This window comes from Lethenteron reissneri, chromosome 33, assembly GCF_015708825.2.
Source record: "Lethenteron reissneri isolate LAM-NWPU_2019-01 chromosome 33, ASM1570882v1, whole genome shotgun sequence".
NCBI lineage: Eukaryota > Metazoa > Chordata > Hyperoartia > Petromyzontiformes > Petromyzontidae > Lethenteron > Lethenteron reissneri.
In genome coordinates, this window is record NC_083811.1 from 1,118,243 (window position 1) to 1,141,814 (window position 23,572).

General features: G+C 52.3%; 2 protein-coding genes across 11 annotated transcripts in view; both read right to left on the reverse strand.

Moving 5' to 3' along the window:
* LOC133350165 (putative uncharacterized protein DDB_G0271606) overlaps window positions 1–2,908 on the reverse strand; it is a 28,858-nt gene extending 25,950 nt beyond the window's left edge. For 6 of the 10 annotated variants that reach the window (XM_061564213.1, XM_061564212.1, XM_061564211.1 and 3 more), the window contains exon 1: window positions 1,156–1,503. In XM_061564213.1, coding sequence (XP_061420197.1) covers window positions 1,156–1,277 — 122 coding nt within the window. In that variant the 5' untranslated portion in view covers window positions 1,278–1,503. Of the gene's footprint in view, window positions 1–1,155; window positions 1,504–2,696 lie in introns of those variants that run through there. The other 4 variants (XM_061564220.1, XM_061564216.1, XM_061564215.1 and 1 more) reach the window with 3 other exon arrangements.
* Window positions 2,909–9,798: 6,890 nt separating this feature from the next.
* LOC133350167 (guanylyl cyclase inhibitory protein-like) lies at window positions 9,799–22,220 on the reverse strand. The gene is made up of 6 exons (XM_061564221.1): window positions 22,173–22,220; window positions 21,180–21,290; window positions 18,890–19,025; window positions 15,749–15,898; window positions 14,822–14,924; window positions 9,799–13,620 (listed from the first exon to the last, which is right to left on the reverse strand). Exons 2-6 carry the CDS (start codon window positions 21,257–21,259, stop codon window positions 13,511–13,513), a joined length of 579 nt encoding a protein of 192 aa, XP_061420205.1. The 5' UTR covers window positions 21,260–21,290; window positions 22,173–22,220; the 3' UTR covers window positions 9,799–13,510.
* Window positions 22,221–23,572: the final 1,352 nt, after the last annotated feature.

The window sequence follows — 23,572 nt, forward strand, 5'->3', positions numbered from 1 at the left end:
TTCTCACTGCCACGGACTCACCACTCATTCTCACTGCCACGGACTCACCACCCATCCTCACTGCCACGGACTCAGCACCCATTCTCACTGCCACGGACTCACCACCCATTCTCACTGCCACGGACTCACCACTCATTCTCACTGCCACGGACTCACCACCCATCCTCACTGCCACGGACTCACCACTCATTCTCACTGCCACGGACTCACCACCCATGCTCACTGCCACGGACTCACCACCCATTCTCACTGCCACGGACTCACCACCCATTCTCACTGCCACGGACCCACCACCCATTCTCACTGCCACGGACTCACCACTCATCCTCACTGCCACGGACTCACCACCCATTCTCACTGCCACAGACTCACCACCCATTCTCACTGCCACGGACTCACCACTCATTCTCACTGCCACGGACTCACCACCCATTCTCACTGCCACGGACTCACCACCCATCCTCACTGCCACGGACTCACCACCCATCCTCACTGCCACGGACTCACCACTCATTCTCACTGCCACGGACTCACCACCCATGCTCACTGCCACGGACTCACCACCCATCCTCACTGCCACGGACTCACCACCCATCCTCACTGCCACGGACTCACCACCCATCCTCACTGCCACGGACTCACCACCCATTCTCACTGCCACGGACCCACCACTCATCCTCACTGCCACGGACTCACCACCCATTCTCACTGCCACGGACTCACCACCCATTCTCACTGCCACGGACCCACCACTCATCCTCACCGCCACGTACTCACCACCCATTCTCACTGCCACGGACTCACCACCCATCCTCACTGCCACGGACTCACCACCCATTCTCACTGCCACGGACTCACCACTCATCCTCACTGCCACGGACTCACCACCCATTCTCACTGCCACAGACTCACCACCCATTCTCACTGCCACGGACTCACCACTCATTCTCACTGCCACGGACTCACCACCCATTCTCACTGCCACGGACTCACCACCCATCCTCACTGCCACGGACTCACCACCCATTCTCACTGCCACAGACTCACCACCCATCCTCACTGCCACGGACTCACCACCCATTCTCACTGCCACGGACTCACCACCAATTCTCACTGCCACGGACTCACCACCCATTCTCACTGCCACGGACTCACCACCGATGTTTGTCCAGCGCTCTTGTGAAGGTGGCACTGTAGAAATGACTACGAACGTCAAGAAGGTGAAGGGAAGTACAGCGAGTGAACCTCATAAACAATAACAGCTCTGGGCAGCCCATCAAACTGAAGGCGCCCTCTGATCACGGGCGCGCCGGTAACCACAACAGACGCGCACGTGGCACGCACGCACACACACGGACAGTGTTCGGGAAACAATGACAACATAACAGAACAAACTCAACACATTGCCCAGTAACGCAGTAGCCTTCAAAAGAACAGCATATAATAGGTGACGTTTCAGGCAATGGGCCTTCGTCATAGCTAATAGATGCACAGGATGGGCGGTATTTCATTGGACGAGTGGAAATGTGTTCCCGCGTGAATCTAACGCCTCTGCTGCCCTTCGTGCCACCGACGAATCTCCATTCTTGCTGAATTTTAAGAGAGCGTGGCACGGCTCGAGCCAGTCCACGCTCAGAGGCAGTGCCGGATTATCTAATTAGCATAAGTAGCTACATATGTACTTGTATAGTAGCTACATGTGTATCTACTTGTGTAGTAGCTACATATGATGCTACGGGCCCCGCACTTTCAAGGGCCCCGCGATAAATGCTTTCAAGCTATCAATTCCGGTTTAGTGATGCTGCACTTGCTCTATTACTATAGTACTATACTGCCTTACACTTTTATGAACGACAGGGTGTTTAAGGTAAGCGATTTGTCGTATTATTTGGCTGTTTATAATATTAAACAAATACAATTACTTTACTATGCAAGTAATTAATTTGTGTTTTAATATTTACGTGTTTTTTTAGGGCCCCTTTATGACATCTGCTACGGGCCCCGCATTAGCTGAATCCGGCACTGTTCAGAGCACAGCTGAAGCAGCTAGCACGTCGCATCGTACGAGCAGCCATCGCACCTCCAATCAGCACGGCTGGCTACATACGGTGCGAAAGAAGTCCAACATACGTACACGCAATTCAATGATGAACGCGTACGACCCGTGCACAATCTTAAGCTGGGTTGAGATTGACAATCATTGACGCTCATGAGACGTCTTTTATAACCATTGTCTAACAGACGCCGTTCATGGAAAGGACGAAGATAATAAATAAATAAATACTCTTCTGGCAAATAAAGGAGCCAGAGAGGAGCAAAGCTCGTTAGAGGAAAGTTATGATTTTTATTTATTTATTTTTCATCTACGTGACTTTACCGAAAGAACAAAAGCGTATGGATCCTTGCAGTCACGAAAACTTCTAATCTAGAATTAAAGAGATCAGTCGTGTAAGGGGGGGGGGGGGGGGCACCAGTAGGGAGGGGGGCCATCGCGGAAGCCCTCCACTGCCGGGTCCGCCAGCGCTCTGCAAGCGCGTGTACAATGTCTCTAAATAAATACAACAATCGTGGCCGTTAAACCCCGAGACAAGCAAAGATCGAGGGTACCAACAACAATAATAACAATAATCACTGATAATAATCGGCTTGAGTCGTGACAATTTCTCAAATCGCTGCTGAATGAGATTTGTTCTTACAGCCATGCGGACCCAACCGACCCCTCTCCACAGCGCCACCAGACGCGCTGGGGGCGAGCGACGGCACCCGGCCACGTGCCGCGTGCCACGTGCCGCGTGCCACGTGCCACGTGCCGCTGGAGCCTGCGTGCCGAGAGAGCCACGCGGAGGTGACCTCGGGGCTCCTCGAGAGCCACGCGCAATCTCCGCCACCGGGAGCCACTCAATGAGCCCGCCGTTAGCGGGGGCGGCGGGGCAAGTGTGTGGTCTGTGTGTGTGGGGTGTGTGTGTGGGGGGTGTGTGTGTGTGTGGGGGGGGGTGTGTGTGGTGTGTGTGTGGGGTGTGTGTGGGATGTGTGTGGGGTCTGTGTGTGTGTGTGGGGTGTGTGTGTGGGGTGTGTGTGTGTGTGTGGGGTGTTTGTGGGGTGTGTGTGGGGTGTGTGTGGGGTGTGTGTGGAGTATGTGTGTGGGGGGTGTGTGTGGGGTGTGTGTGTGTGTGTGGGGTGTGTGTGTGTGGGGTGTGTGTGGGGTGTGTGTGGGGTGTGTGTGGGGGGTGTGTGTGTGTGTAGAGGGGTAAAGGGGGGTAGTGGGGTATTTAAACTTTGCGGTGCTCGTTACCACGGTCACGGACAAAACAAAGTGTGAGTGACAGGAAGGCGAGGGGGGTGCAACTGGGGGGGGGGGCTGAGTGAACGAAAGGGGGGTAGCGATGACGAGTGTGACGCCTGCGTGTGCGTGCCGGGGCGACTCACTAACAACTCCGCCGTGCGGAGAGAGGGGGCACAATGGTGGGGGGCGGTGAACCCAGTCTCAGGGAGGCTGGGGGTGGGGAGGAGGGGAGGCAGATTCCCTGCCCCCCGCCCACACACACCCCACACACACTCCACACTCACACCCCACACATACACACCCCACACACTCACACCCCACACCCCACACACAACCCCACACACACCCTACACACACACACCCCACACACCAAACACACACACACACACCACACACACACATCAGACACACACACCCCACACACACACACCACACACACCCCACACACACCCCACACACACACACACAACCCCCCCACACACACACACCACACACACACACCACACACACACACCACACACACACCCCACACACACCCCACACACACACACCCCACACACACACCACACATACACCGACCCCACACACATCCCACACACACCACACACACACCACACACACCACACACACCATACACACACACACCACACACACACCCCACACACACCCCGCACACACACACACCCCACACACACAAACCCCACACACACCCCGCACACACACACACCCACACACACACACAAACCCCACACACACATATCTAAATGCTGACCCCCAGGGATTGTTAGCCCACTCCCCCCCGTGGCTAAGCGACCTGGGACACTGTGTGGCTAAGTAAACCACCACCTCCAATGTGCAAATAATTCCCGATTGCCCGGGAGTTGTAAAAAATCGCGTTAATAATTAGCCCAGACTAAGGCCCTAGGAAACGTGGGCAGAACATGCCACTGTTGTACTGCACTATGCTCCCACGTCTATGCTCCGGGCCTTCCGCAGATTCGCGCTGAGATCTGACGAGATCGCACGCATTCTGGGTCTCGAAATCTGTAACAGCACATGATGTTTATTTTCGGGGCAAGAAAATGATCATTTACGGTGTAGACATTTGGTTACTAATGGATTTTACCAAACACGCATACAAAAAAGACAATTCATCAACATTGTCCAATTTATCCTAAATGTTTTCAAATCAATATAATTCAAGGCCGGATAAACACTGTGTTGTTGCCATGGCCTTGAGAGGGGGACACGCTTGTTCCAAAGGGAGGTAATATCTCGGTTTCTGTTATGACCTATTCAGTTTCCAATTTCTGCTCACTCGATTGCAAAACACTTACGCGAACAAAAAACGAAAGCAAATCGAGAAGGCGGCCACGGAATAGGGACTCACGCACACACACACACAGATTGAATTGGAATAGAGACTCACACACAAATAATGTATTCCGTATGAAAGCCGTAATTGTGCCTCTTGCCTCGTATGTGAAGCCAGTGGAGGCTGCCTGTCTATTAGCCTCGTCTCTTTGTGCATCCTCATTGAGTTCTGCCCAAGACCATATGACCCGGAACGAGCTGAGAAGCTAAGCAGGTTGAGCCTGGATACTGCTTGGATGGGTGATGAGGATGTATGAAAGAGGGGTTGTTTTCGGCTGATGCTGCTGCTGCTACTGGGCAGAGTCGTGGGAAGCAGAGGGCAATGCAGCGTCACCCTCATCGTTAAACAAGAGAGATGCGTGGCCTCCGCCTTGGCAGCGGTGGGTGCATAAGCACACAGAGCAAAGACAACGTTACACATTCGCCAATAACACTGACCCTAAAATGAAACTAAATCTATTACAGGCGCCGTTTCTAGAAATATCCGTTCTGCATAGCGCACTGATGAGAATCCAGTAATACCATACGCCTTTGCATAGTTGGCTACGTACGGTGCGAAGTGAGCTCCACATACACACCCAGACTGACAGCATGGCGAGATTGGTGGTTTGAGTTGACCCGAACCGGTTAAAACAGTCGTCACTCGTGTTGGTGGCTGTGAGCCACCAATCGGGTTCAAAGCGTGGCATGCGCTAATCCGCTGCGCCACCGCTCCCCACGCACAACCTGCTGGACACCTGTGAACAAGAAGAGCTTCCTAGTGCAACGGATTCCTCCTGGAGTCTGAAATAAAGAATTTGATCGCCACAGAGTCAGGCACACGATGCCTTGGGCGTGGCGCCCGACCAGGCAGGCTGCGTACAACGAACAAAGGTCAACTACGGGCCCAGGGTTCGCCTGGCATTTCAGGACCCCCCCCGCGCCCCCCACTATTGCAATTAAACTCACACCGCCAGCAGTAATTGCGAGGGGGGGCTGTTGGTGCCTCTTTCTGTTCCAGTGTCCCGTGGCGACGTTGCCGCGAGAGGCGAGGTTGATGAACCCGGTCGGCGTGGACGCGGTCGAAGGGAAGCGCTCACGTCGACGCGCGCAATAAAAACCCCGGACCAGCTCCCCCCCCCACCCCGCACAGCTCCCTGGCGGCACGGCGAGAGGACAGGCGAGCCGCCTGATTGCGGAACCCGCCCGCTAATTAATCCGCAGCCGAGGAGTAATTAATGAACCTTCCTGCCGTGTTGGGGGACACGAGACGTCGCCAGATGATCAACGACGGGCTGGGGGGGCGTTGGGGTAGGCTGGTGGCATATCGCGCACCAACTCCACATTCTCACGTCACCACTGGTCCTCCAAGGACGTCGCTCATGCAAACACGTGGCTCAAACACCTCCGCGTACGACTCGACATCGTCATCAGTTGTGATCTATCCACTGCTGGATGAAGGCCTCCACACGCCGTGTCGGTAATGGGGGTGGTTTAACCATACTTCACCACGTGTGCGCAGTGCGGGTTGGTGAATGAGACAGTGGTGCGGGGGTGACATCGGTTCAGATATCACTCGCCACTGATGTTAGCCGTGGCCGGGAATTGAGCTCAGGCAGGCTTCATAGCACGCGCGGTGCGCGACATCACTGCGCCATCTCCATGAAGGTGTTCGTCGCTCCATCCGTGGGGTGGCATCGCGGCCAATGTGGGGCAGACGCCCATGGGGAGATGCAACGCCGATGCCGAATGCGTCCACGGTTAATCCTCGGTTATTTAAATGCAATCGTTCCATTCTGTGGGGTCATGAATAAATTAAACCTCTGCGCCTGATGCGGCTCTTCATCTCGACGAGTCTCCCAAACGAGGAACCCAATTAAAGGCGAGAGGCAGTCGCATGGCGACTCATCACTCGCTACGCCCCGTGCCAAGGCCGCGCCCGGAGAATAAGTCCTGGAGGTGAGCAGACAACGAGGGGTGAGGCTCTTCTCGTGGGGGTGGAGAGGGTGGAGGGGGTATGGATAGAGGGAGCGATGAGGGTGGGGAGGGAGAATGGGGGGGGGGGGGGGGTGCGGAGATGGGGCTGGGAGAGGGAGGGTTGTTGATGGGGGGGAGGATGGATGGAGGGAGCATGAATGGATGATACGATATGTTTATATAAATAATATATAAACATAAATAATGTTTATATTTATAATTCCGATTTTTGTTTTTGTTTTGTTTTACCCAAGAAACTCTCGCTGTGTCTCATGCCGTTTATCAGGAGGGCCCTACCAAGTTTTCACAGTAGGTGGGGGGGGGGGGAGCGGGGGGTGAATATTGCTGTGTATAATTCAAATTGATTTGCGGAGGGAGACAGGGAAGATGGGATAGGGTGGACGAATGGATAGCGGAGGATGGAGAGAAATAGGAATGAGGATAGGTAGTGGATGGAAGGAGGGAGAGATTCATGGCGATGGGGTGGGGGGGGTTAGAGAAATGAGAGGGGTAGAGGGGGAGGCTGGATATGGGGTGGAGGCGTGAGGAGTGTGGGCTTGAAGGAAGGGTCTGCTCTGCCCGGTCACCCCGGGGCCCCGGTGATGAAGGGAGCCGTCAGCACCAAGGATGCGGGTTCCTCCAGGCCACTCAACTCTCTTCATCACGCGCGGCGCTCCGATGAGACGCGCGGCCAACAGTGAAATGAGAGCAACGCCACATGCAGCAGGCAGCGAGCAGCCGCGTGTACGTGTGTTTAACTTCTTTCGCACCCTACGTAGCCAACCGTGCTGATCGTAGATGCGTGCGCGGCGGTACAGAGACACGTGGCTTACAGCAGGACAGGGAGACCACGTGACCATCAAGACGCGGTGACGACACCACGTGGACAATATGACAAGGACATCGCGTGGACATCAGAACAAAGAGGCACGACCCACCACTAATCCTATATCACCGCGTTGTGGAGGAGTCCGCGCCAGGTGTGAAACTTGGATAAAGGTGGGGATCAGTGCTGCTCACGGAAAGACGCGGCACTGCGGGCAGAAAAACTCTTTCTCCGGTGGAAAAATCATCCCAAACACTGCCACGTACGCACGCGCGCGCACATGCAGGGATGGGCTGGACGAAGAAGAATTGGGGCATCTACTTTAGAATTCTCGGCATGCATCTCGTTGGAGATGGGTATTTCATGTTGGGACGCGAGAGCCGTCATCTCATCCATCTCAAGGTCGCGCGCGCCCGAGGAGGCCGGCTGCCTCGGGCGCTCCATAACGGCCTCGTCAGACACGATCAGTTGCCTCTTCTGAGAAATAGATACTCGAGTTCGAATTCGGGTTTCAGCCGCCAGGCATTAAAACTGGTTCGTGATTGTAGCGAGTTGATGGTCTCAGCCCCGCGAACCAGTGACTGCATACCAAAACATAATTAAGTACGTTTTCACTAAAATCGGCAAATTCACATTCTTAGACTTTAAAAAACAAACGTGTTGCCGGCTGGCTGGCTGGAGGGAAAGACGGATTGATGGACGATCACGTCCAAAGAACGTGGGCTGCTCTATTAGGAAAATGTTTGCTGACTGGTTGGCTGGTAGGATAGAGAGAGGGAGGGATGGAGAGACATTGAAGGACGTGTGGGCTGCCAAGAAAACTAACATCAAATTGGCCTGACTGCCAAGCGACGAACACCTCGACATCAGGGGCATGTGGATAGGAAGAGCACCACCACCTAGTGTGGATAGAAGGTAATTGAAGGCAATTAGGAAGTAGCTCTGTGGCAGCATTTTCCAAGGGGAGACGATGTCACGATGCTCACTGTGATAAAGCTGAATGGATATTCTCTCATCTCATGGCAACGCGACGCCGAGATGTGCTTGGCACAGCCCCCTCTGTCCATCCACGAAGGGACGTGAGGCACTCCGCCCCCACGCCATTCGGATAGCGGGGGCCGTTTGGCCATACTTCACCACGTTGGTCAACGCGGATCGGTGACGGCTGAGCAGCACAGGAATCACGGCAGCGGCTTATTTTCTGCACTTCCCTTTTGCCGCTCACCGCGTTAGGCCGCAGGAGCAGCGGCCGACGACTCCCGCTGTGCTCCTTGCGACAATGGGAATGGAATAGGCGCCCTCTGAATCTCCTTTTGAAAGTTCACTTTGTGCGCGCTCAAAACGTTTGCCGACGAACCGACGAATGAGAACGGGGGACAGGAGAGGCCACCGCGCGCACCCTCCGTGAGGGTCGCTTGGTCGGAGGGAATTCACTCAGCGAGTGCGAAATCACCGAGCCAAGCGCTCGCGCCCTCGATGGCTACGCGCAGCGCTCGCAAGCACTCCGCTGAACTTCAAGGATGCGCGACGTGGTTCGTACGGTGCCAGCAGCTGCAGTGCGGGTTGTCACGAAGACCCCGACGGTGGAGGTTGGCATCACAGAGACCTTGGCACGTCCGGAACCTGCCCAGCAGGGCCCGATAACGCAACGAGAGCAAAGCTCAGACGCGGCGCCTCCTTCTGACCCGTTGGCGAACCCCGCGACACTCGCCCCGTGAGCCTCCCCAGTCGGGGCTAACGCCACGGGAGGCGTCGTGTTGTCGGCTTCTTCTCGTGGGATTTTCCGTGGCGAGGATACCGCTCGGTGGAGCCATCACCAACGATTCAGTCGGCGAGCCCAGCTCACTTGTCACGGTGGCATAACTGCAGCGGTCCCAGTAGTTCAAAGTGGCCAAATATCATAATGATAATTGGTTTTATACCCTTCTATCTGGCAACAAAACTGACACCTTTTTACAAGGAGTCATGTTTGCATAGACCGCAATACCTGCAGTCGTAATACAAACAAAAGACATAACTCTGATAATGTGCACTGTCCTTGAAGATTGATTGGTCCACACCCGAGACAGCTTTCCTTAGAGCCTAGTCTCACATGGGTTGGACCAGATGACGCCAAAAGGCGCACTAAGGTTCCCATAGTGGCCAAATATCAGTTAATTAATTATACAATAAGCATTGGGAATGAGTGGGGTTATTAATTCATTAACTATTATTATTAGCCGCGTACGTCGCTGCGAGTACATTTTAGATATCTTACTTGGGTGGTGCCAATATCTGCTCTGACCCATTGGATTAATTTTGTTTGGCAAATCGCGGCATGTTGGCGGTGACAGTCAGCACCGTGAACGCGTGAGGCTCCTTCACGCAGACGACGACGCCCCAGCCAGAGACGCCGGTCGCACTCCGCTCACACAAGGGATGGTGGTTTATTGGCGTTCATAGCTAACACACGTTCACTAACACGAGATGAGCAACTCGGAGTCGATAGAGACATTTAAATGCCAGCTGAGGCCCCACCAACTGGTTACAAATTGCCTCCTCCCTACGTCTCTATTGTGTCTCAATAGACGCCCCCCCCCCCCCCCCCCCACAGTTTCTTCTCACTTATTTTTTTCCCTTTGCGGGCATGGTGCTGTCTGATCCATTGTTTAAGGACAACTTATACATCTAAATAATTGTATTATTATTATTATTTGTCAGTCTAATTCATCGAGCAGTGGATTGAAAAATTATCTCATTACAGGAAAATACATTGAACCTGTTAGTCCAGCAGTGGACACTGGCTGTAATGTAATGTTTCAAATTTATGTTTAATCGATTGATATTTAAAGGCATTTGTCGTTCCACTGATGAAGGTCTCCACCATGCCATGTTGTTCATGGGGATATGTTTGACCATACTTCACCATTCGGGTCAATGCGGGACGGTGAAAAACGGAACCAGGACCGGCCCAGATATTACTCGCCACAGATATTAGCCGTGGTGAGAACCCAAGAGACCAGGGTACATGCCAATTGCAAGAGTGATCCTGGGCCACCAACATGACAAGAGCCAGAACAAATAAAACTAAACAACAGCAAAGAAGCAAATATAAATCAGGACAAAAACAAGCGTGCCCAAATAAAAAATGTCAAAATATTCCACAAGGGTTCACATAGCGCAGTGCACAAACCACCTCGCCACCACTCCCACCACGTATTGCGGCATTGATGTGTGACGAATATTGCTGTAGCTGAGGCGGGCGCAGGCGGCAGTGGGGGGGGGGGGGCGCAAGGGGCAGGGGGTGGATGGTGAACACAGCAGAGCCCCGCTCACCCCTCACCTGTTCGCCACCCCCCCACCCCCACCCACCCTGGACTGGCGGATGAAGACCGCGCGGCTGCTGGAGGCCCTGGTGAGTGACCCGTGACGTGCTGGCAGCTACTTCACCAATAATTCATGACCACAAATGAGGAGGATTTGCAGGGTGGGTGGGGAGGGTTGGGTGGGGGGGGGGGGAACTCCTAACCGCCCTCAATGCCACGTGGCCGTGATCCACACGGGATTGAGTCTCACGTTCGCGTCATTATTTGTAACGTTCCTGACGTGCACCTAAATTCATTCCCACTTGGGAAATCAAACCTGTGCCTTGTCAGTTGATACAAAACAAATGTATTTCATACAGTTCGGGTTCTTGATGATGAGAATTATTTGTGATAATGGATGATGTTTTATGGTGCCTTGGGTGATGGTTTTTGATGATGGACGATAATTGTTATGCTTCTTGTTTTCCCATGTAAGCCTCGTCGAGTCTCATGCCTCTCTTTCAGGAGGGTTCTGTCAATTTTGTTTTGCAGGAGGCGGCGATGATTGCCGTGTATTCGTTATTCCAATTGAGTAATTTGCAGCGTCATTTTTAAAATTATGGAAATTTGAACCATAGACGCCGGCACATAATGGACAACTTGTCACGGAATCTTCAACGTAAACTGTGAAAGAGACGGTGCGTATGATTATCATTCATACCGAGCACCACCGCAGTAATAACCAGGGCTGCCGCTGGGTTCCGAACAGCGAACCTTTGCAACCAGTGGCTAAACTGCTGGCCACTGCGTCACTGCTCAGCGTGCTTTTGATGTGGAAAGATGAAGATGATATTGATTTTTAACTGCTGATATTTTACAATGAATAATAATAATGTGTGTCGATTACGATGATGATTAAATATTATATTGAAGATTCTGATTGTGTAAGATGTTCGCGATGACGACCCGTACTGGTCATCGTTCACGTTTGCCAAACTCTGTGAGATCCACCTCGCCGAGGTGAGCGAGCCGTGAGGAATCTCGCCACCGCGACCGCCACCACACCCCCACGCGTCGAGAGATGTAATGAAGGAAGACGTCGCCATCATTTCCCTTTCAAAAACATCCGCCAATTACGCATCGCCGAGGGCAGCGACGGGGGAATTGTGCGGAAGGAGGAGGGTGAGGAGGCAGCTCTGAGCTGAGTTCCCCGCGTGTTTCGAAATTAAATAACGAACGTTTAAATGTCAGGCATGGGGAGGGGGGGGGGGTGGAGGTGGGGTGAGGAGGAAAGCTGTGAAGACAACTCGAGGAACAGACTTAGGATTTGCATTTGTCGGATGCGTAAATGCCTCGGCATCTGAACGCACCTGACATAAAATCCCGGCTAAACCGTTCCTTTCCATGTGGAAGACAAGCCTAGGGGACCACCAGTGGCAACACCGGTCTGCAAATGGGTATCGTTGGCCGATGGGAAGAGGTGTTGCTATCTCGTTATTACAATTCGGTCACATTCGGGTCATATTTTTCCAACTGCACATACGATTTGGACGATGCGAGTTGGTACACGATTGCCTTCTTTCTCTCTCTCTCTCCAAGAACGTCATGGGATATTTAATATCTACTTAGAAGTGGACGGTGCACAATTTATAGTCACTAGGGCGGCCTGCTTGGTTCGAGCTGCAAAATTCTGCACCAAGTAGTCAACACGCTATCGATTGGGCCATGTCAGGGGCAGGAACTCCAGGTCACACGAGTTTCTGCAGTGGACACTTGACACACGGCTCACTCTAGCTGTGACTCTGTGATATAATTCACAAGAATACGCGATTGTGTGCTGGTAACAAAGTTTTGAAAACAATACAAAAGAAATTACCGAGCAAGCTAAATTCATAATTAATAAATTGGCTCACTCCTTGCTGAACAGAGCATCGAGATCTATCCGTGAGATATGTAACAAGGGTGGTATTTCAGAGAAATCTGTCCTTGTGAATATTCATTGTACAACTTCGGGGAATATGCAAGCACAGGCAGGACCAGTCTCTAAGCGATGTGGCCTCGACAACAAGGGCCAGATCGTAATAAAGGGCACGCCCTGAGCACGTGGCGGTGTCAAACGAGACCTGTTGCCCATCATTGTCTATCCATGTTGCCACCAGATGCCCTTGAGATTTAAAAAAAGTATAATTAAACGCATAGTTGATTCATATCCATCTGTTTTAATCCGGATTATTCTCACTGATTAATTCTGCTTGGGTGTTTAGCCAATTGATTATTTAGGATTAAATTTCTTACGAACCAGTTGTTAACCGTAATACGATGAATATATAACAAACAAAAAAATCCGTTCATCAAAGCCACACACGATAACAAACCTTCAACTATTCACCAACGTGCCCCTATAATTCTCGTGAATAACGACAACGTTCTAAATGATTCAAGCAAAGCAAGCACACACCGTGTCTCAGGCCCCTGGGCATGAGGATCCTGCCCTGGCACACTAATCCAAAATTCGAATTAATGTGTTGACGTGGCCGTAGAACGGACGTCTGATTCAACTCTGTGCACCTCGATAGGACTCCTCCACGCGCCGCTGTGAGGAGTGGATAATCACGCGACCACGTGGGCCCTCTGCCGCAGCAGAGGGCTCAATAGACCCCGACTGGCAAAGCCCCTACCCCTCAACTCTATCCCTAACACCCGGCTCAGGTGGAGGAGCGGGAGAACGAGGGGGAGAGGGGAGGAGGCGTGGGGGGGTGGGGGGTGCCCCCTCCCCTTGACTTCGACTCAGCAGGATTTGGGTTGGACGCGCATGCGAGCCGGGTCGCACTGCAGGGTGCTGAGGAGCCACGCATCCGCCATGGCGCCTTCCGTGAACTCCTCCAGGGTGATGAGCGCTGCACAGTCAAGGTCAGGGTGAAGGTCAGTGTCTAGCTCAAAGTCGCACGTGGCACGACACGTGAGGAGGGTCATCGTGTCTTCGTTATCTACTGAGAGCTGGGAAGGTGCCCATCTCGGTTGTGGAAATTCCACATTCATGTGACAAAAACACAAGTCTGTACATAGAACGGCTGCTCGCTTCCTTTATACGGTAGTTTAGATTTTACCGACCCTGGAAAAATGATTGACTAAGTTGATCTCTTCCAGTCGGGATTTTAACTCGCAACTCCGGTATTGAAGAGAATAAAACTCAAACCTGTATAAATAATAATCCTACTTGCTGTACTGTCACCTACCGGACACCGAAGCCCTGAAATTTGGGTGTCTGACACACAACGATATTTGCGCGATTCACCAACCCTCCGCCACCTCCAATGCGTCGCAATGACAGGCGTGGTCCATCATGGCCAACACGCGCATCGGGTCAACGCGAGGGTGTGAACCCGTGTGTCCCAAGTCTGCGGCCTCGTCCGTCGAGTTCATGAAATCAAAGCAACCGCTCGGGCACGCGGCCAGTGGCCAATCAATCCCGACCACGGGCCGCGCCTGCTGTGAAACAAGCGCGGAACGACTGTGGCCGAGTGAAGAGTGGGATACGGAAAATTATTGAATGATGTATTGTTCCATTAATATGTATATGTGCTAAGGGGACAGACCCAAAACAAATCGAGTTTGATTCCCGCTCACAGCCAACACCAGCTGACCGGTCCTGGGCCTCCCCTAGGTCGACTCAGTCTCAAAATGTGTACCCGGTGAGGTGTGTAAACATCGCCACTTTGGAGACAAAGGCGGTCGTGCGTGGTGCTGGCCACCCACCCCCTCATGTGCCGTGCCGGCCTTCATAGGTGCTAGCTAACAGCACTTGCCCTAACAGTCTGTGAAGGCTATAGAGCGATCTTTGTCTTTGTTGTGTAGGAGGAGGCTTGTGAAGGACGCTACTGGGCCATTTGGAGGCAATTGCCCTCCACAAGCAACGGAGGGTAGAGGAGCGACGCTCACAACATCGAGCGGAGTGCCGGGTGGATAAAACGCAGCCAAGTGGCACAGTGGGGAGCACAGCTGCCAGTCATCTCAGTCGGCCAACCGACAGCGCTCGGGTCTGTGCAGCCAATTCGTGCCCCGCTGGTCACGCGCACGGGGACGTCGGCTGTCGCGTACCGTCGTGATCCTTGTCGAGGCCGGCAAAGATGCGCTCCGTGCACTCCACAGGGCCCAGGGAGCCGTGTCCGCCACCCAGGGCCACGTCGATCCGGCACACGGCCTGCGTGGTACGGGCGTTGGGGGGGCGGGGGGTGGGGGGAGTGCGATGGAAACAGATGGCGATGAATTTCGATTTAAAGCTTTCGTGACTGCAGGGATTCATCTTCTTTGTTCTTTCGGTAAAGTCACGTAGAATTGTTATTATTTCATTTCTACGTGACTTTACCGAAAGAACCAAGAAGAAGATGGCGATGAGTTAACTTGCTGCGCTGCCTTCTCCTGGCAAGCCAGGGTATGGCCACCTCCTCCTCGACGCCCACGGGAAGAGAGTTTCGCAACATCATCTGTGTGTGATCCATCAACGCTCGCTGCTGCCTCAGCGTAGCCACCACTGCCACCCGGGATCGTTGTTGTTGCTTTATCATTGGTAGCTGCCTCTGAAAGGGCATTGTCATGTATTTGCGATTTAGGGAGGACATACCACGAGAGTATCGCGTGCCTTTCCCCCCTCAACAACACTCATCATTGCCCCCACCTCCTGCGAACTTTCTAACTCCTTCTCTACGTTCTTGCCACAAGATACGTGAACCAGTATCTCGACGCTGGGGTGTGTCTGTGTGCGAGAGGTGGTGGACCAATGCAATAACACAACTGGGAAGCCATGCATGCATGTTGAGCTTCTTTCTCATCGTACTTAGCCAACCGTGCGAACGGAGCGACATCGCCCTCCGACTGGCAGCCTCACGCCCGCGTGCAGGCCGCTGCCGCGTCCACCTTGCGCCGCACAGGGACACGTGGCACCCCGAGGCCTCTGCCGCAGGGCGCCTCGGGATAAACATGAAGCGATGATGGTGGTGGTGGTGGTGGTGGAGGTAAGATTCTCACGTTCATGATCTCCAACATCTCGGCTCTGGTGATGGCCCCATCGCTGTCCCGGTCGCACAGCTGGAAGGACCAGTGGAGCCTCTGCTGGGGCGAGCCCTCGAGCAGGAGGCTGAGCGCCGTCACGAACTCCAAGAAATCCACGGCGCCGTCCTGCGTGTGCAAAGTGGTACTCGATTTATGCACCTCCCGGCAGGATGATGGGTTGAGTGTCTGGCGGCACCACGCTGCGCGGCGTGGCGCTGTGATGGTTGACGTAGCGCAGTGGGACGCCACGTGACGGCAACATCTTGGACCTCTGGTTCTTAACTCGGGGTGCACGCTGGGGGTGCGAGACGTGGCTACTGTTTTTAGAAGGTAAATAGTCGAAACCAATTAAGCACGGGTATGTAAGTACAAATACTTTGTTTCATCAAACCTACGTGTTTTTGAACATTATACTTTTTTTTACGATTGAGTAGCAAAGGGGTGCAAGGCTGCAGTAAATGTTGAGAGCCACTGCCTTAAACGTGGGGACGGTAGAACGGAATAGCGTGACAGCACCAAGTGGCACACCCGAACTTGTCACAACCCGCTCTGGGGCATCGCGGTGAAGTATGGTCAAATCACGACGGCGTGAGGTGGGGGCATCCAGCAGTGGACTGATAAGTGGGCGGCACGCGGCATTTTCCTCATCAGACAGCCCCCTGGCACACAGCGCCCACCGAGAGCCTGGCAGCGCTTGGCGCGTCTGCTTCTGACCCGCAGAGTGACGGCACAACGCAGTGTTCTGTGACAGACAGAGCCAGTGGATTAATCGGCTTGATGTCGACTCAAAATGGCAATCGGCTACAATTTCCGTGCTCAATTACTCGGGTATCCAGCAGCACACATTGGAGTAATCGAACCGATACATCGGTAGAGTGATCGATTACGTAAATAAGCAAATATCCCAGCTCTGATACAGCGCTTACTCGCACTTTTGATGATCACGGTTGGCTACGTACGGTGCGAAAAAAGTTCAACACACGCAGTCGACACACATCGCACCCCAACCCCCACACCCCGCCCCCGACCCCTCGCCACGGGCCAGGATTCGCGAATGACAAACAGCCAAATGAAATTATTTCCAATTAACGTCCAATTAAAGATCTGAAGCTCAGATCTCGACCCTTGGCAGCAGCGTCTGCCGCTCCCCCCCGCTGCCCCCCCCCCCCGTTGAGGGCAGGGGCCGTGATTAGCATTTGAAGTGGATGGGGTGCGGGTCGGGAGAAGACTTTGAAGCTGCGCCCATTACATTTTACATCGAGGATTAACAAACCCAAAAAATGATGATTGTGGATCTGGCAAACTTACACAGATACACACACACACGAAGACCTCCCCTTAACAGACTCGCTGGTCAAGTGCCGTTAGCTGACACCGATGAAGGCCGGAACGACACACGAGTGGGTGGGTGGGGACTTCCTTAACAAACACCACGCCCGGCCGCCTTTGTCTCCCCAGTGCTGATGTTTCACACAGCGCGCCAAGTGCTCACTAGAGGCTGAGTCGACCTAGGGGAGGCCCAGGACCGGTTAAGATAATTGTCACTGGTGTTAGCTGTGAGCGTGAATCGAACTCGGGTTGCCGGGTTCGGAGCGCAGTGCACTAACCACAACACCACCGCTCCCTTCCACACACACAGATACACACACACACATGCACCAGCTGTACACATAGTTATAAACTAAGGCACTAATTAAAGTGAAAGGAGGTGATTATTCCATGTAAACCCATAATTTGCATATCCTTGACCCACGCATGCAGTATGTATACTGTATTATTTTCAATTTCCTGTAGCCCACACTTGACAGTCAATGTCTGATTCACCAAACATAATATTCGCCTTCTTACATGGGTACTGCGTCAGTGTGAACACATAAATGGTTTAATTCTAGCACACAAACACACAATTACTATTGCAAACGCACAGATACAAACACAAAAAGACAAATATTCCCCGCATAGCATTTAACAGACTGTTGGGGTAAGCAGAGTCAGCGCGCACCTACGATGGTCGGCACGGCACACGGGAGGTTTGGTGGCCAGCACCACACCTGGCCACATATACCCACAATGCTGATGTTTAGACAACACACCAGGTGCTCGATTAAGGCTGGGTCGACATAGGAGAGGGCCTAGATATTTTGTCATCGATGTTTCTCGTGAGCGGGAATCGAACTCAGGTCGCCGGGTTCGCAGCACAGCGCGCTAACCGCTACACTAGACACACGCACACAGACACACGTGTAATACACACACACAGACACACGTGTAATACACACACACGTGTAATACACACACACACAGACACACGTGTAATACACACAGACACACGTGTAATACACACACACAGACACACGTGTAATACACACACACGTGTAATACACACACACGCACACAAACACACGTGTAATACACACACACAGACACACGTGTAATACATACACACGTGTAATACACACACACACAGACACACGTGTAATACACACAGACACACGTGTAATACACACACACAGACACACGTGTAATACACACACACAGACACACGTGTAATACACACACAGACACACGTGTAATACACACAGACACACGTGTAATACACACGCACACAGACACACGTGTAATACACACACACACAGACACACGTGTAATACACACACACACAGACACACGTGTAATACACACACACACACAGACACACGTGTAATACACACACACACAGACACACGTGTAATACACACAGACACACGTGTAATACATACACACACAGACACACGTGTAATACACACACACACAGACACACGTGTAATACATACACACAGACACACGTGTAATACATACACACACAGACACACGTGTAATACATACACACACAGACACACGTGTAATACACACACACACAGACACACTGTGTAATACATACACATACACACGTGTAATACATACACACACAGACACACGTGTAATACACACACACACAGACACACGTGTAATACACACACACAGACACACGTGTAATACATACACATACACACAGACACACGCCTAATACACACACACATAGAAAGACTATAATACATACATACACACAGACACACACTCGCTTGCGGGCGCCCCCACCGCGTTGGTGTCCATGGTGCTGAAGAGGCGCTCCGCGTACTCGGCCGAGCCGGGGCCCAGCGCCCCCGCGGCGCACACGTGGCGCCTGAACTCGTGCTGCGTGATCATTCCGCTCGGGCACTCGCGCATGAACTTCCTGGGGGCAGCCGCATACAGGGGCACGGCCAGGGGTGACCGCAGGCATGGCCAGAGGGAGGCGGGGGCCATGGCCAGGAAAGGCGGGGACACGAATAGTGGAGAGGTCAGGGCATGGTTATTGGACGTCGACGGACGATCAGGGGAGGTCGGCTCATGGCCAAGGGCAGTAGTGCCAAGGCCGAAGGAGGTCAGGGCGATGTCACTGGAGGTCGTAGAAGGGCCAGGGGAGGTCGGGGCGTCGTCAAACGAGGGCGAAGTACGACCGGAGGAGGTGGGAGCGTGGCTGGAGGCAATATCGGTATGGTCAGCTGGAAGCGGGGGGCTTGTGAAGTGGAGGAGGCGGTGGTCACGGGCAGGGGATGTGATAGGGGTGGGTGAACATGACAAGAGTTGTAAATGCCACATTCATGAGGATGGAACAGGTGGGTACATATTCGAAAACAAACACACGAGTCGCTTCCTGCAAAATTATGTTGATTCATATTTATCCTGGATTTGCAATGAGATAAAAAAAAATCCATACTTCTAGATTTGAAGCTTTCGTGACTGCAAGGATTCATATTCTTAGGTTTTTTCGGTAAAGTCACGTAGGTAAAACATCAAAATTAATAAAAAAATAAAATAAAACAAAAATCACGACCGTCGGTCCCACCTGATGACGGAGACTTGTGTTGCCTCCGAAACGTCGTGATTTTTGTTTTATTTTATTTTTATTAATTTTGATGTTTTACCTACGTGACTTTACCGAAAAAACCTAAGAATATAAAAATCCATACATTCACCGCGCGACTTATGAACACCGCCTTCAATATATTCATGATGCATTGCAATTGTGTCGGCTTCACCACGCCTTGTCGGTCACGTGGGGGTTGTTTGACCATACTTCACCACTCTTGTCAATGCGGAGCGCAACACTGGTTCAGATTTTACTCGCCACTGACGTTAGCCGTGGCCGGGGAATCTAAAATCAGATCGCCAGGGTTAATTTCCCGGTGCGCTAACAACTGCTAGCGCCGACGGTTCGGGCAGTGGCCCTTCTTTAAACAGATGAGCGAGAAGGCAGGGGGATGGTGGATTGCTTGAATCCATCTGTACGGCACTAGACGGGAGGGTGACTGCTGCTGCTGCTATAATCTACGGTCTGGAGAGGCAGGCAGGCGGTGTCTCCGGTCATTATCTCGCTCACACATTCTTCTGGGGCAATTCCCGGCAGCGCGTTATTTTTTTCGGAGACTTTTCATCATCGCTGCTCTTGAAATCCCTTTACGCATCTAATGACCTCCGCCGTTATCGTTTTGTCTCCGTAATGAAAACAGTTTCATCTCCCCGATCTCGCCGCGTGTGGTGGATCGTACGAGTGGAAGAAGTCCTGGGAATTAATTCATTCGCTCACTTCTGCATTGTCCTCTGGGATGTACCAGAGTGCATGCGTGTCTGTGCGTGCGTGTCTGTGCGTGCGTGTCTGTGCGTGCGTGTTTGTGCGTGCGTGTCTGTATGTGCGTGTCTGTGCGTGCGTGTCTGTGTGTGTGTGTCTGTGCGTGCGTGTCTGTGCGTGCGTGTCTGTGCGCCACCTGTGTTCCCCACTGTGTCACGTACACACAGACTAGCAACAACTACACAGATCCCCCGTATAGCATGTTACAAGCTGTTGGAGCAAGTGTTGTTTGCGAGCACATATGAAGGCCGACACCAGCACAAAAGGGTGGCTAATATCACGCCCAACCACTTTTGTATCCCCAAAGCTGATTACACACCCCACCATGTACTCATTTTACGGCTGAGTCGACATGAAGGAGGCACAGGACAGGTTCAGATATTCTCCAACGATGTGAACCGTAGTCGGGAATTGAACCCTCGTGGCCGGGTTCAAAGTTCAGCGGCGCTAACCACTGCGCCATGGCTCCCCCTCCGCGCGTGCACACACACATACTGACACGCGTGGACACACACATGCACACACACACACACGCGTGCCCACACACACGCGTGCACACACATACACACGGACACGCGTACACTCACACACATACACGGACACGCGCGCACACAAACACGGACGCACACACGGACACGCGTGCCCACACACGGGGACACACACACGCGCACACACACGCACGGACACACACACACGGACACGCGTGCACCCTCGCACCTGTACCACTCGTGAAGGTGATGGGCCACGCTGCGCTCGCTACCCGCTCGCTCGCCGCTGCCGCTGCTCGCCAGCCCCATCGCGACAGTGATCAGTGCGCTGCGGCTGAGCCTGCACGAGGTACACAAGACAAATGTCCACCGTATAGCATTAACAGACTTTTGTGGCAAGTGTTGTTAGCGAGTAAGCAGGACTTATGAAGGCCGGAACGGCCCACTAGGGGGGGGGGTGGTGTGGCCACCACCACCGCCCTCGTTTCTCGAGTAGCGATGTTTACTCATTTGGAGATGCGTCGACCCAGTGGAGCCCCAGGACCGGTTCAAATACAAGGAATCGTAATTGGTGTTGGCCGTGAGCGGGAAATCGAACTGGGTCGTCGGCTTTGTCGCGCAGAGTGCTAACCGCTGCGCCACCGCTCCCCACAGGGTACATGTACACACACAGGGTACATGTACACACACAGGGTACAACCGATGCAATAATATTTGACAATGGATGATGATGACAATGATGATACATTATAAAATGTAATGATGAAGAAATGATTTTAGTGATGACGAAATTAGGATGATTGGATGATCACGTTGATTACATGATAATTAGACTATGATAAAACGTTTCGCTCCACGTGCTCGGAGCGGGACACATACCTGTCAACCCCTTATCAGTGCCCCTACCTTATTACAGACATATTCAGATCTTATTGGTCACCCCGTGCCCTTATAAATCTCAACGTTCATCCTACAAAGTCCCATCACAAGGGAGGAACACACAAACAAATAGTCCCAAAAAATGTTGCCCGTATTGAAACGGCTGTACGCCGTATGGACCTGAAAAACTTCGATTTCCCTGCACAAGAAGACGGAGTGAACCGTGTGGTATGACAGCTGTGGGAACGTCGGACATCGTGTGCCGAGCCACACGCGGTACCCGACCCGAGAGCACTGCGAGAGATCCGCCAAACTTCGCTTTTGTCTGACGAGCGTCGAATACCTGTGCCGAGAGCGTCCTCTACAGATGGCGATGCGCAGGTGATAGCACGTGCGGTCTAGAGTATTATATATACACGCGTGTCGTATGGGGGGGGGGTAGGGGGCTGCTGGTGGGAGGAGTGGGGTGAGAGGTGTCCACTGAAAGAGTGGGTGGGTCCCCTGCTAAAGCAGAGGCAGGCGTCAAATCGTCTGCCCGCCCGCCCGCCCCTCCACGCGTGCGCAAGCCTCCAAACCCCGCGGCTGACTCGCGCGCTCGACGCCGAGTGGATTTGACAATTAGCGAAATGAAGATCGGATCGCGCGTCAGAGCCGGGCTGACACGCAGCTTCGTGTAATCATCTCCGCACGAGTCGCGCACACACACATACACACACACACAAAGGCAACACAACTTAAACATTTTTACGAGGAATAATGTCTGCATTAAACACAATACTTGTGGTCAGAATGCAAACAAAACACATGCTCTAATAATATATGCATTGTCATTGAAACGGATTGGTCCACACCAGAGACAGCTGGTGTGGACCTATCAGAAAGCTGTCTCTGGTGTGGACCAATCAGTTTCCAAGACAATGCATACATTATATTATCAGAGTATGTGTTGTTTTGCTTTCTGACCACAAGCATTGTGGTTAATGCAGACATAATTCCTTGTAAAAAGGTTTCAGTTTTATTGGCAGAAAAAATGGGAAACCCCTATTCTTATGATTTACAGTATAATCGTAAATCTCGACAAACTACTCACTTCTATTCTAGATTTGAAGCTTTCGTGACTGCAATGATTCATATTCTTAGGTTTTTTCGGTAAAGTCACGTAGGTAAAAACATTAAAAAGTAAAATAAAATAAAAATCACGACGTTTCGGAGGCAACACAAGCTTCCGTCTTCAGGTGGTACCGTCACAGCCACGACGGCTGTATCAAGTAAATGAGAGATTGTAGGAGCTACCACTCCGTTTATATAAAGGTCGGAGAAGGTGGGGGTGCAAGGGCCGCATACGTTTTATTAATATGGTAAGGTGAGGCTTAAGACTAAGAATAGACTGCATAACAAAGGCTGAGCCCACCGAGTTGTAGCAAAGGCTGAGCCTTTGTTATGGAGAGGTGCGGTTTGTGACTCAACCTGTAACAGGGAGACCACCACTAAGCATGGTACAACTGTGATGGTTGTCTGTCAAATAAGATTGGCAAATAAGTGTAGTTAAATATTTTTTGCATGGTTAATCACATCTTTCCAATGATTACTCAACTGAGTAATCTGTTACAGGTTGAGTCACAAACCGCACCTCTCCATAACAAAGGCTCAGCCTGTGTTATGCGCACACACACGCGCGCACACACACGCACAGTCACATACGCGCCCAGGGAATGTCAACTAAGCTCTTTTACTGCACCACCA

Excerpts from the sequence above, each read along its gene's own strand:
- LOC133350167 (XM_061564221.1), bottom strand. The coding sequence starts at position 21,259 with ATGGGGCTGGCGAGCAGCGGCAGCGGCGAGCGAGCGGGTAGCGAGCGC. Across the intron at positions 14,925-15,748 it reads AGATGTTGGAGATCATGAAC|GCCGTGTGCCGGATCGACGT; the intron begins GTGAGAATCTTA and ends CGTACCACGCAG. Across the intron at positions 13,621-14,821 it reads CCTCGACAAGGATCACGACG|CGCTCATCACCCTGGAGGAG; the intron begins GTACGCGACAGC and ends TTGACTGTGCAG.